General features: G+C 41.0%; 1 protein-coding gene across 3 annotated transcripts in view; it reads left to right on the top strand.

Moving 5' to 3' along the window:
- Positions 1-15,315, top strand: part of LOC144050810 (neural-cadherin) — a 219,107-nt gene that overhangs the window by 86,635 nt on the left and 117,157 nt on the right. For all 3 annotated transcript variants that reach the window (XM_077564419.1, XM_077564418.1, XM_077564421.1), the window contains exon 7: positions 3,565-3,707. In XM_077564419.1, the coding sequence (XP_077420545.1) occupies positions 3,565-3,707 (143 nt within the window). The remainder of the gene's footprint in view (positions 1-3,564; positions 3,708-15,315) is intronic.

Here is a 15,315-nt window from a genome sequence, read left to right as displayed (position 1 = left end):
GATTTTTAATTGATAGGCGGAAGTGATGCAATGCGTTTCTGCTCAAGTGATGGAGGCTCATGTGGCGCAAACAAGTGAGGCTTATTCTCCACAAGTGACTTAAAGTCACACGATTCAACATACAGTCAAGAATTCAACGCCAGCCGCCTGTTGATTGATAACAGCTCACAAGGGGGAGGTAGTGCACGTGAATGGTGCAATCAGCGACCCGCACCAAACACGCCACTCCCTTTAGAATTGGTGGCCAGTCGTTGCTCGCTAACCACTGGCCTCCAATTCCACAAAGCAAATGAAGTCAATAATTAAATTCAGTAATTAATTTCCGCGGGCCTGCGGGAGGCTTGTCTTGTCCACAGGCTGAGGCGGGCGTGCAATGAAAACAAAGTTAGGCGTACAAAAAAGGGTTAAAAAGTAATTAGTGTGTGCTGGTGTATGTCCGAGGTACTTTTCATTTGATTGCAACATCGATCAGGACAAATTAGAGACGTGCGGAGGGTCCAAAAAGGCGCCAGGCCGGCCGAGTGGAGCCGAAGCCGATTGAAGCGGCCGCCTGCCCACACACGTCCGCTTAAAAAAAAAAAAAAAAAAATAGAAAGAGTTTATTCATGTTGAATGTGAGGTCGTCGCGCTGTCAAGTCGGATTAACCTACAAGACGTTGACCATCGCTGTTCAAAATGGCTGTGCTTTTTCAGAGGTAGAAACACGCGCTGGAATGACAAATTAATCTATGCCGGCTGTAGATGGAGACCCGTCCCCAGACCTCAACCTTAAGGGCAGACACATGAAATGCATGGGGAGGTCCAATTATTATTATTATTATCATACAGACTTCAAAGAATCAAATGTCATTTTCGCACTCAGCAGCCCAAAATACCCCGAAACCATAAAACTAGCGTTGACCCGTGAAATAAATAAATAAAGGTTGACCAGTATTATCTTTTGTGTTTAATCCAAATAAAACATGTGCAAACATCTGCTTAGACGTTGGACTACAACACGTTTCCTTATTTTCTGGCATGTTACACATCAAACCAGTAGCTGATTCATAATCAATGTTGAACATGAAGCGGCATGAGAAGATAATGACAAACTAGAAGTTGGTGACTGCATCACTCTCATTTTGCTTTGAGGCTGATTGGGGCTTGATTCATCTTGAAACAATACCAAATAAACAACAATGACCAACTAGATGAAGCAATTTCTGTAGAAATTGCGTGTGAATGCTAAAATCCTGAATGCAAAAATGAAGAAACGTGGAATCATATTGAAATGGTGCGGACTGTTGTTGAAAGAATTATGTCTAATGGTACTGAATGATTTGGAATGATATTGAAGAATAAAGAATGATCTTGAATGGTACTAATGAAAATGCATCCATTGGATGATGTGGAATGATATTGAATGCTCTATTTTTAAATATATGGAACGATGTGAGTTGATACTGGTGAAAATGTGCAATATGTCAGTGAAAAATGTGGAGTTCTTGGTACAGTATGTGGCAATTGTGGGAATATTAAAAATCATTTAGTAGATGAAGTGAATGAGATGAACATTTTGAATGTAGAATGGAAATGAATTGTTGAACGTGTCATTGGAAATTAATGGGGAATGTGAGGGTCAAAAATGTAGAATTATGTGGAACGGGGAAAGATTTTGCACGGGTGAAACTTTACCAACCTTAGTCCTAACCCTAAACCACATGCCTACCCTAAGAAATGCTGATGGTGGGAAATGGGGGGGAGTGTGGAAAATTGATCCCGAGGTTAATTGAATGAGCACTTGAGTGAATTTTTGGTTGTCTCATTCGAAATGAATGGGGTTTGTTTTTTGGGGGTGAAAAATGTTGAATTGTGTGAAAATGGCACAAGTTGGCGGGAGAAAAATAATGTCCCGTAAAGCATGAATATTTCGAACATGTCCAAGTTGGAATGGTTTATATCGGTTGAGAAATGTAGTTGAAATGCAAACTATGGTGGAATAACAAGAAATAGTAATCGGAAGAAAGAAGGATGTTTCGTACTTTACCTAGCCCAGTAATTATGTGAATTTGCGCAAATTCACACTCTTAACTTTTGAATTAATAATAATAAAAAGTATTTGGCAGTAAATATTAGTAGGCTAACTTAATCACTGTGACACTTAAAGGTGGGTGGGAAGTAACTGGCGTGTGTGTGTGTGCGCGTGTGTGTGTGTGTTGTTCTGACTGTGGTAGCCTTGGGCATTGAAACGACTAGTTATGACCCTGGACTGGCCAGCTAAAGTGTGCTCATTTGAGGCTCATGCATTGATGCACAAACGAACAGAAAATGTGTACGACGATGAGCAACGATGACATGCAAACCATGCGAAAGCCAGTTTTTCATGCACTGAACTTATTTTGTCCGACAGGGACAAAACGGGGCCCTGTCACGCAGCTCATCATTTGCGTTATGGCAGCGGCGACCGTATCTTAGTCCTGCCCTCTATTTCTAGTAGCTATCTACGTAAATCTATAGCCATGTCCCGACACGTCCTCCGCATAGGCCGTCCTCTCGGGCTTGCGGGCTTGCGGGCTCACGCGTTTATGCGGCGAGGCTTCAAAGCGGCAGTTCAAAGTGTTGAGCGAGACGCAAAGACAAAACTGAAGGGAATTTCGAGCGTGCCAGCTAAACTCTGGTGGCTAAGGCGGGAGCTGATGAAAAATGCATGCAAAGGCAGGCGAGCGTGCTACCCCCACCCAAAAAAAACCACCCCCACCCCTAGAAAGCGCGCAAACTGCAGTCGACCGTTATCTGCAAACATCTGGTAATGTATATGCATAACGTTATGTGCTGATTTTAGGCTTTCGACTGCCGCGTACTGGTTCATCTGGAGTATGACTTATGTCATGTCTGAAATGAATTCTTTACACTACCATCATACGTCTTTATTTTGTTTAACACCTGCGGCTCACAGTCGTAGGTAGAGGTAGGCGGTAAAACAGATAGCTGCTTATTTATTTATTTATTTACAAATAAATACATAAAACCCGCGTCCAACTGTGAGTCTCTTTGCATTCCCAGCTGCTTCTTGGCTCCAAGCTGTGTTTTTGTTTTCGCCAAGCAACATAAAAAATACGTTCCCAGGTAAATGTTAGCCCACTGCTAGCTTTGTTGCTTTAAACCGCCTTCTTCACAGCAGTCTTGTTGACATAGCACAGCAGTAAATAGTCGGACACCCAAAAAATTGCAAAACTTTTCTGGAGGCTTGTTGCACCGACTAAAAGAAGAGTTTAATTGCAGACGTGCACTGTAATTTTGTACTGCCGATACACGACTCCAAAATAGAAGTCAGCCGAGAGAGACAAATAGACTAAACTCAACAAAAACAAGTGTACAAATAAATGAATTGCTAATGGTGGCAAATGACCAGGGAGTACATACTGTACGTCCATTGACCACATCATTGAATTCATCTTTTTAGAATCCTATCGATCGTTTCATCGACGTTTGGACTCCAGTTGACGAATATAAACGCCAGCAAATGAGTCCATCATTGTACACTATTTATGTTAATTGTCCTTCCTGTTGTGCTTTCTCTTCCAGCTACCGGACATTCGTGTCGGAGGACGCCGGGCCAAACACATTGGTGGCGACCGTTCTGGCCAAGGATCCCGACGGAGACGGTATCACGTACCGCATCGCCTCGGGAAACGAGGAGGGCAACTTTGTCATCGACAGCCAGAAAGGTAGGAAATGTTTCACTCCAGCTGTTGTGAATTTGGGCCATCTTACGCTGAGAATGCGCCACCATCCTTCATTCCGCCAGCGCGCTCGGGCGTATTTAAATTCTGACAGGTCACGTCGCACAGACTTTGGAATAATCAGGAGTGCGCAGCCAGACGAGCCGTTTCTCGCATATTTTCTCACAAAGACGACAAAACGCCGTCTGAGGTTTATCGTCGCGGTGCGGCGCCCTCCGAAGGGGAGATGGTGGGGGGCTGTCGGGAAGTTAGGAAAGTGGGTTGTTGGGAGGTTTGGGGAGGGCAGGTGGGCTGGCGAGGCTTGACAATTAAATGATCAGAATCCAGCCTCAGAATTCACATCATGTACACCATCTACACAGCTACGCAGACTTTACATTCATGAACCAACAGACCAACTAATTAGAGCAACTTAACCAACAATTTGGCCGTACACTTGGACGCAAAGATTTTGTAATGGTGTTGAGGGAGTGCGTACATTGAATACATGCGCCAAGTTCAGATGCATATTTACATCACCTTAACCAACATGGCTGTGGATCAGGACCATTAGACTTCAAAGTGAGGACAGACTTAGATAAAATGTTGAGGGAGTGCATACATGGACCAAATGATCCAAGTTTAAATACATATTTAAGAACAAATTAGCCAACACTGCCTGGTGACTTGAATGCAAAGACCGCATTACAGTATTAGACTGAGATAAAATTGAATGAGGAGTGCATACATTTACTTAATTATCGAAATCAAATGGATTTTTAGATCACAATAATCAACAAGGCTATGTGGCTAGGAGTCAGGAACAATACCGTATAATTGATTATGGTGGCAGACTTAGATAAAATGTTGAAGGAGTGCATACATGGACCAAATGAACCAGGTTTATATGTATATTTAAGAGCAAATTGACACTGGTTGTAAATTTGAAAGGAAATACCCTATTAGTGTGTTGGACTGAGATAAAAATGACTAGGAAGTGCATACATTGACTAAAGGACTCAAGTTTAAAAGCATATTTAGGTCACATTAATCCTCATCTGTAGTTAGGACCAATAGACTTGATAATAGTGGCATACTTGGATAAGATGTTGAGGGAGTGCAAACATGGACCAAAACTGAAAAGGTTAAATGCATATTTAGATCGTATTAACATTAACATGTCTGTAGTTTGGATCAATACAACTTGATTTTGGTGGCAGACTTGGATAAGATGTAGAGGGAGCTCATACACAGACAAAATGATCCACTTCTAAATGCACATTTACAGCAAATTAACCAACACTGGCTGTAGCCTTGGACGAAAAGACCCAATTATGGTGGTAGACTGAGATAAATTGACCAGGGAGTGCATACATGGACCAAATGATCCACGTTTAGATGCTTATTTTCAGTAAAATAACCGACATGGCTGGAAGCTGGGACATTTAAGATACAAGTATGGTTGTAGTCTGAGATAAAAATGACTAGGGAGTGCATACAGTGACTAAAAGAGCCATGTTCATATGCATGCAGTACTGAAACTAAATAAATCTTGATCGACAGGCTTTATTGGAGAAAATAGATCACAGGTACAGTAAGTGTGTCTCATATCGACGTCACTCATTTAAACAGACAGTATGTGTTGAAATGATAACAGAATTCTCATGTTATTACCAGGGATGTGATTTTTCCGCTAATTCGCGGAATTTCCCTTTTTTTATCTCCAAAAATAAAAATGTAAAATTTCCGATTTCGTCTCTACAGCATTCCATTTTAGTGTTTCCGTAACTGAAATGAAACGGATCTTGCGATTGGCTGAAGTCTCCGTGTTGACCAATAAACGCGCTTGTTATAAAGGCATAGGAGTATGCCATTGTTCATTTCTCACACGTTTTTGCCGGGTGTTTAAAGAAAGATGTCCGTGATCGAACGCAAAGATGCTCCGCGAGTTAAGGAAATTGACAAGATCGTAAAAAACAAGTTTCGATGGGATGTTAGAGAAGGATATATCTACAAATGTTGGAAAGACGACTGTGACGAATTTGTTCAGTGACTTTATTCGGAAGATCGATCGTGCCGGGAAAGCGCTTTGCATTTGGTGCCATGATACCATTGACTAGGGTGGGAGAGGTTTCAAAGCTCTTGAAAGTCACGCAAAGAGCAAAAAACACGTGAAAGAACTCCAGTCAAGAACAACAAATTATTCCATCGCTGGAAGTTTCGGTGCCCAAACGAAAACTCCAAAACTTTACGGCCTCCATCCCTTATTGACATCACAATCGGAAGCGGTAATAGAGAGACGCGATCCACCCCAACAACCTGTACCAGTTGCTGATAGAGTCGTGAATTTTGAGGTAGGTGGTAAACTTTTCAAATTAATTTGACAGTTTTCCCCTTTTTTTTCGAAAATATTATAACGTAATAATGATCATGTTTGCACTTTTCAGGTTTCAATATGTTGATATGCGGCCCCCAGACCCCCGGCTAAATTTTCAGATAATTTCACTTTGGTCAAATCACATCCCTGTATTACATTATGTTTCATCAAAATAACTTCAGTATGTTTTATTTCCGTGCCTCATTTAGTTAAGTTGTGCTTTTGAATGGCATTTTATAGTGACGGTGTACCTAATATTGTGTCCAAAGGAGGCTAGATTGATTTAATGAGCCCTCTGAGGGAAACATAATTAACATTCTGGGCAACAGGCAGCACATTTGCAGTGTTTGTTTGTTGTGACTCGAACCTTTTACTCTTTGTTATGCCTTTAAATGACTGCCAGATCATTGTCTCACACACACACACACACACACACACACACATGTGCGCGCGCAGACACTGAGCGGCGGTGGCGTATGAGGCAAGGTGACACCCATGGCCCATCACACGGTCCACTAAGGTCTCAATGAGCTCACTATTTGCTCTTTAAAATGCTTTTTATCATTCTGGTAACGAACGCGGAGCACATCGGACTCCGCCCTCGCTCGTCGTTCTAACTCGTTTCCCGCTGATGGTGATGGAAAGCCCTCGATTGCCTCGCACACACACGTAAACACACGCCATGCTTCAAGTGACCCCCACCCCACCCCACCCACACCCCCAAGTGTTAATTTGCCGGTAAGTCAGCCCAAAAAATACAGTGCGTTTCTGGCAGATTTAAGGGAGCCATTAGGATGGCAACGGCTCGGTCAATATGATGATCACGCTCTCCTATTACAAGCCATAAATAAACCGGCTCTGTCGGAAGCTGCCAATAAAAAATCTTTTCTACTCTGGGTGCTACATTGTGCTTAGGGAGTGCATACTTGGATCGAATGTCTGAATTTCACATGTGAATTTAGAAACTGTACTGGCTATAAAGGCCTACGTGAGCAAGTGCCTCCATATTGGAATATTAACAGCCTTTTTGGAGCCAGCCAGTCCTCATTCAAACATCTGCGTACTGCTTCTCTTGTCTTAATTGGAACAAATTCCTATTATGGTCTCCCTCCACTGTTCATTTTAGGATGCAATTTAAGATTCTGCTATTGGTTTTCGCCCCACCTTTAACTTCCTTGCTTGCCTACACTTCTACGTCATTTCTTGTTATGTTCTCTTGTTTCATGTTCTTTTGTTTCAGCTGCAATTCTTATAAAGTGCTGCATAAGTATAAGAGACATGTAAAAACACTATAAAAAGGTTAGGGAGTACATACATGTACTAAATGACTCAGGTTTAAATGACCTAGGCTGAGACCAAATTGATATCTACTGGCTATAGTCTTCCACCAAACGTCTCCGTAAAGGTGGAAGATGCAATAGAATGACTAGGGAGCGCATACATACTGTACATTGGCTAGGAATTTGGCTGAACCCTAGTAAACTGTGCATGGGTTCAGCTACTAGTTGACACGAGTGGCCACTTTTCTGCGACAATTTAAAATAATCAAAAATGCGCATGAACTTTCATGCACACAAAAAATATTTCAGGGTTTTAACATAGCAAGATCCAAAGCATACAAATACACTACATGGAGTACAGTAAATTGTTTTACATCAATGTAACAAATATTCATAGTTTGAAATGTAACTGCGGATAAAATAGTGAAGCGTGCAATCTATTGAATTCACTTCCTCACTTTGTGTCAACGAGCTTCTTGCTTGACCATCGCGCCATGTTTTTATGGTTTAATAAAAGTAATGCGACACAATATTATACTTTACATGAAACCTCAAAACACAATCCAGGTTTTCTGTTGCAGCGCATCAGCAGACGTCATTTTTTTTCCACTAAGGTCCATTCCAGTGGGTTCGGCCTTGTTGTGTAACACAACTTAGACCAAATGAACCAGCACGCTTTTCTCCATAATTGTGTAAAATGCCAAGTAGTGTTGCACGGGATACCGGTACCAGTACCATACCTTGATGTTTTGGCGTCGGTATCATTTTTTCTTAGTACCGGAACTTAAAAAAATAAATACGAGACAGCCCGCCAACTCTTTTTTTTTTAAAGGCAGGTACACATACACGCACGGGCGCCTGTCTACCGTTATGCAGAAAACGCCTTAAGTAAGCGCCACGCCTCTTTCAGCGTGTGTGCGAGAGGGCGCAGGAAGATGGCTTCACGCACTGGAGCGCTCGCTGGCCGTCCACTCCTCGTTGAGAAGTATGGTGCGCTAATTAAGGCTGCACGGGAGCGCGCGAGCAGAGTGGAAGCCACGCGACAGCATTGGCATTGCCTACGCATGTTTTCAATAAACACACGCGTGGTTTTCAATTTTCAGTTTTAGAAACGTTTTGTAGGAGCAAATGTTTTTTCGCGGCGAAGCAGAGGAAAAAGCAGCAATCATTCCTGCAGTGGACTCGAGGTGCGTTCAAGAACAGGCACACACACAGTAGTTAGTAGACGACTGACAGAGCAACAGACACAGGTTTTAGACACTTCCCTTAAAAATAAGTGGAGCGGGAATTATTTTGTTCCCAGTTTGTAGTATTTGATTAGGCATTGGACTAATTGGGAGCGGAATGGAGAAAAAGCAGAGACACTCAAGCAACGTTACATTGAGTCATTGGAGTGTCACTGTATTGCCAATATTTAAAACGGATGACATCAAATGCAGTCAAATACACGACTTCAACAATATGGCATGCAATGTGAAAGCACATACAGTATAAACATAAATATATACAGTACGTACATAAATTAACATGTATCCATCCCAATATTTTGAATTAATAATAAATACAAAATAATTAGAAGTTCTTTTGTAATTTTAAATGTTGCTGCTTTTGCTGATGTTTTAGAGTTTTGTCGAGATACCGTTTCAGTACCGGTATCGAGATATTTGATGCAGGTATAGTATCAAAGTCAAAATGTTGGTATCGTGACAGCACTAATGCCTAGTAGGAAGCACATACATAAGCCAAATAACGCAAGATTATGCGTAGGCTTTGACCAATTTTATTTACTAACTGTAGCTTACACCAAAAGACCCCATAATGGTGGTCGCCTTGAATAAAATAAGTGTGGAGTGCACAAATGACTTGAGTGACCCGAAGTTGGCATGCAGAATTGGAGCAAACCAACCCGAACTGGCAGTCGACTTGCACTAAATGACTCGATAAAGGCAGCAGACTGAGATGAAAGGACGGCGGAGTGCATACTTAGATCAAGTGACTCGACTTGAGTGGACTTTTATGCCCTGCACGGCGCCATTGTGTTCAAATCCAAGCGTGAGCGGAGGAAGCTTGTTGTCACGCTGTCATCTTGTCTCCTTTTTATTTTATTTTTTATGCTTTTCCATTATTTAATCTTTGGCCCTGAGCTGCTGTTTGGCCTGACGGTTGACCCGCGTCTGATCTCGCCTTTATGCAACACACCCGCACGGCTTTGCCCTGCTTCTTTTCCCGGCTTCCCTCAGGCTAATGTATTGTTATTCTCTCTCCTCTTCCTCCCCCTCGCCTTTCCCCTTATTAGCATCGGCTCAAGAATTTTCCTTCCGACACCTTCTTTCTCTTTTTAGAGGTGCCTTCTTCTGCCAAGTTAAAACCAGCACAACAGTCTATTGCGGGGATGGGCGACATAAATGCTGGGAGGGGAGGTGGGGGGGGGGGGGGGCGTCGGGGCGGTGGGTTACCATTTTTTCTCATTGCATGTGTAGAAGATCCACTATCCTAACCCAGCAAAAAAAGGGTTTCAAGCAAAACCAAATGCACAAAAAAAAATCCTCGACTTACTCATGTTATTGGGCAGTGTAAGACCTGGCGTATGCGCAACTATGCCATCTAGTGGTGGATGGTGATATTACAACTTTACTTTATTACAACCCTGCAGCTTACTGATGTGCTAAAATGAAAATCCACCAGCACGAGGGGAGGATCTGAGAGTCGAAAATGTCCTCAATCCAAGGCTAGTGCAGGTTAATTTTCGCTAAACTTCTATTTGGTCATTGTATGTACTCCCTAGTAATTTTCGATAGAAATGAAACACTCGTGAGCGACTGGAATTGCAGCCACTTGCATCAGTGCTGTTGATCAAACATGATTTGATCCCACTCTACCACTCCTACGGAATCATTAAATCTATAGCCAGCTCTGCATCTAAATTTCAGTCACGCGGTCCATGTATGCGCTTCATGTCATGTTGTTGCATTCGACCACCTGAATATTGCCTTTGTTTTTGTTTTTAAATTTGCTTTCACAATACATAATGTTTTAATCCTAAATTCACTAATGAAGTGGCCATGGAGTGCATACAGACCTGAAGTGCACGCAAGTGTTCACGTGTGTAACAAGGACACGCAAATGTCTGAGAAGATGAGAGGAGACATTAGACTTGGTGCCTTTGTGTTCTTGGAATGTCCTAAAACCTTTTCCGTGTACCATTTGCGTCCACTTAGGCGCCGCGTGTATGGCTCCCTTCTTGAGCTCTTAGACGTTATTACATAGTTCATTCAGAGCGACTCCTTGGCTGGATGAAAATGTCATCCTTATAATACAGCATCTCCAGCTATATATAAACATATGATGTATATGTACCACAGCCGGTCACATGTCCGCTCCGCCCGCAAACCCGCCCGCCCGCTGCTTTTTTTTGACAAACTAGTCACATTTATCTGGCCTTGTGTCTCAATTCATTAAACCTGAGTGCCTGCCTGCCTGCCTGCCTGCCTGCGTGCGTACGTGCGTGCGTGCGTGCCTGCCTGCCTTTTATCACACTGCGCCTCATCTGCTGTGAGTGTACAATATGTGATCTGATTTACAATGCGACTAGATCTCTGATTGCAATAGGAATAGGACTTCAAATTCCGTGTATGAACTCCCTTGTCATTTTATCTCAGTCGACCACCATAGTTGAGCAATTTGGTGAAAGCACTCCCTAGTCATTGTATCTATGTCCACCATGATTATAAAGTCCTTTTGGTCCAAGTTTGACAGCAGTACAGATTAATTTTGTACAAGGTTGCATATAAACCTGAGCATTTTGGTTTGGTGTATGCACTCCCTCGTTGTTTTAACTCAGTGTATGGTCATTATTGAGGCATTGTATCTATCAGGGATGTGATTTTTCCGCTAATTCGCGGAATTCCGCTTTTTTTATCCCCCCCCCCGAAAAAAAAAAATCAGATTTTTTTTTTTTTTTGTATTTCATTTTGTATGCACATGACTCCGACAGATAACATCTTCTGCTATAACAAAGACATTTGTGGTATGCTCTAATATGAGTTACTTTTCATTTGGTCATGATATAATTATTTGTTCATGAAATTTGAACTCTTCAACATTATTTATGTGTTAACTTAGTAATCACATTAGTTAGATATGATGATATTCTCAGTGATAGTTTTTAAAAGCAAAGGCAGTCCAATGTTTTTTAATGTGACTGATTTTGAGTTGACTAAAACTGCCATTTTATATGGGATAGTTCAATAGACATTGAAAATTTATGCTGTTGTTTTGTCTATTTCTTTGTCATGTGAGCGCATTGAAAGTACTTAAAAACATGGAAAACCCATGAGCTCCGGGGGGCAAAGCCCCCCTTGTCCCCCCACCAAGGCACTGCCCTGGACCTAGCTGGGTGCCAGCGGCCCCCAGACCCCCGGCTAAATTTTCAGATAATTTCACTTTGGTCAAATCACATCCCTGATCTATGTCAGTAGCCGGTCCTTGTTTGCGACACAAATCCAATAGGTCTAAGTTTGCAACGGGGTCTAAGTCATTTGGCCCCTCTATGTAGTTATTTTAGCTCACTTTCTCACCGTTATTGACGTTTTTGGTCAACAGTTCTACATCCAGTACAAGGTACTTTGATCAAGCATCTAAACTTCGAGTCATGTGGTCCATATATACTATGTATTTATTTCATTTCACTCTATTACTACTCATTTGGTCTGTGTATGCACTCCCGAGTATTTATTGAATTCTTTTATTTTTAAATCAGCCCACCAGCATTATTGATTCATTTGGTCCAGGTCGGGAGCAGGTAAAGATTCATTTAGTATCACTCTGCATGTAAACATCATTATTTTTGGTCTAAGTATGCGCTCCCTTGCTGTTATGTCGCCTGGACCTTTCGCCTTTGGATGCAATAGCCACGACCACCACTGCGCTATTACCTGTATTTGCTGATTGGCTGGGAGAAGTCCTATGATTGTTTTGCCACATAGTGAGACCTCTTTGACCGAAGCCATAGAAGCCATTTCTGTGGGCATAAAAACAAATAAAAGCATAAACCAACATTGATTAATCTTTGACCCGATTGTATTTTAGCAAACAACTGTTGTGATTTTTGCCATTTCTGAGTCTCGCTTCCATAACATTTCCATTCCATAACTCTTGAATGGATGCCATACAATGGACTATTCTGGTGGGGATAATGAGGAAGTGGCAATGTTGTAATGAAGGTGTCCGGGTGGGAAAGTGCACCCGAGTGCAGGCGGCTGCCGGAACGTTCTCTCATTTTAATTGACAATCGGCAGCTGGCGCAGTCGGAATACTGAAGTTGCCGCCTTAGAAGACCGAGACGGCAGAGGGGAAGAAGCGCGGCGGAGGGGTCAAAGTTGAAATGGAAATAGACGGCATGCAGATTACTCGAGTGCGCACGCCAACTAAGGGTCACACCTCCGACAATCTACGGGCTTAATAGACTTCCTCTTACGCGCCAGCAATCTGCCAGTCTTATTATTGATTTATGGCGTGAATATTTGACTGTGCAGTTCAAAGGCAGCCGGCTTGTTCACGTCTGTACGCGGCATCATCTGCATAAGATACGCCAGCGCTAATCTTGGTGATCTCAGTTGTACTCCCCGCAGGCTTTCTGCTTATTTGCAGCAACATATGCTCAACGGCCGCTTCATTAGGTACGTTAGGAAAAAAAACGTCTTAAAATGTTCATTTTTGTTATAGGACATAGAGCAATACCTCTCGAATGTCCCTGTGCTTGTACGATTCAGAGTTAACAAATATGCATATCGTTGGTGTCGGGCAGATTTCTCGTACCCCCAAAATCAGGAAAAAAAATGCATTTTTATTCAACCGTTGACATTGCATTGTCAAAAACAGTAAGCCATTTCCAGGAAAGATTTCTAAGCCACACTAACACGAACTATATGTCTCATCTGAAAATATGTCACATATTTATTTGGGAACAATTTTTACCCAATGTTCAAGAAAAAAAATGCTTTGAAAGTTTCTGTTTAGTGTCACACAAAACTTGATGGCTGGATGGCTGGATGGATAGATCTATTGATCTAGAACTTTCAATCTGGCCCCAGTTTTCAAATTCAAATTTTTATTTCACAAGTAAAAAAAGGGGATCGAAAGAAGTAAAATTTGTTTTGTCTGCCCCTGATCAACACCCAAAAAAATGACACAAAATGAACGACAGCGAGCGGTCAAGACACTTTCAGTGTAACAATGCTGCAAAATAATTCAAATTAATTCAACTGTGTGTCCTTGTGCTATATATATATATATATATATATATATATATATATATATATATATATATATATATATATATATATATACAGTATATGGATTTTCAGGGTATATTATTTCTTCTGTCACCATTAAAAATGTTTGCACATTGCACACAGATTCGTACTGTAATTTAACCCAAATAAAATTTTGCAAATTTTGGTCAACATTTTCTGGAAAATAAAAGAGTAACACAGAAATTATTTAATTAAAATTTGATCCAAATTCCACTTTTTACACTCGTAATGCTACAAAAAGCTTGTGTACAATTTAATGCTGGTAACTATTTCAGTTTTCTCGACTTTCTAGTTTAGTGGAAATGCATCTCGGGACAAATTGTTTGACTTTGTTTGAAATTGTAACCTGTTAAAAATGTCTCTTTAATAAATATATTTTTATGTATATGATAAATAAGGCTTTCAGCTTTTTAAATGAAAACAACATGAAAAGCGTTGTGAGGTCTTTTTGTGGTTGCTTATTCTTTTTTAATTCACCACTTAAAAGACAACATAAATCAAACTCTATATATCACATGAAGCGCTGCCAACAAAAAAACTTGAATCCAAGAATACATGAATGAAAAGAAAAAGAAAAAACACATCCCCTAAAGGGAGATTTAAAAACGTTTTCAACAACTGGGCTTGTGTTTAATCCTGTTCCTCGCGGGATTCCTCACTTCTTCACAGCCCAGCTTCAAATCATGAAAAAATAATAACCCGCAGACCATTTTATTATTTCTGATTGATCAGCAAACAATAGCTTGTTTGAATGAAAGGCACAATGCTTTTTTTTGTGTGTAGTCGCCCTCATTAGCTTCTCAACGAACCATGAATTAAAAAAAAAAAAGAAATTAAAAAAACAACCTCACTTTGAATCAAATGAGAGCCAATCAGTCTTACCGTTTTGTAATACCACTTTGCACCACTGGAGGAGCCACTAATCCTCTTCACGTTTGTGGCGCACCCCCTCTCACGTTTCGTCACGCTAACGTCATCAAAAGTTTCCCAAATTATTATCAAATACTTATTTTTTCTATTTATTCAATCGTAAATCAAAGTAAAAAATAAAATAAAAATTATGTTTCATTTTCAACCTTTAGAATGTTGACGGAGGGGTACGTAGCTAAGAAATCAGCATTTGTGACATTTAATTTTTGCCATTTAAGATGTGGTAGCAGACACGCACCACATCTGGAAGTGGCATAGATTCATTAAAGAAGCCATTACACAAGGTTTTAAGACATGCACCCCTGTCCCGCACAACACAGTACACATTTTTTGTTTATCGTCATAGTTTGTCACGTAACACCTGCAGTATAAATTCACATTACTGTCTGGAAAAAAAAATGGCGCACCCTGTGAACGTGTTCCAAATGTGGAATAAAAAAAAAAAAGTTGTTTTTTTCTTTTTCCCAGTTTTGGGACAGTGGAAAAAATTGGGCTGTCCATCTTTAAAATAGCAATTGCTTAAAATGTGGTCAGGGGTAATAATTTTACATTTACATGAGATAGAAGGGGGGCACCAATTCTGTTCCCAAATTATTATTATTAAATGAATACCGAATTGGAGGTGCACAATGACAATCTTTAGATTTGTAATGTCGGGATGTTGAAGGAGATGCCTAAATCATTTTATATATTTCATCATTTTGGACATTTTA

Source organism: Vanacampus margaritifer, chromosome 4 (assembly GCF_051991255.1).
Source record: "Vanacampus margaritifer isolate UIUO_Vmar chromosome 4, RoL_Vmar_1.0, whole genome shotgun sequence".
NCBI lineage: Eukaryota > Metazoa > Chordata > Actinopteri > Syngnathiformes > Syngnathidae > Vanacampus > Vanacampus margaritifer.
The sequence above is the reverse complement of the archived record's forward strand: the minus strand, read 5'-3'. Positions and strand labels throughout refer to the sequence as shown.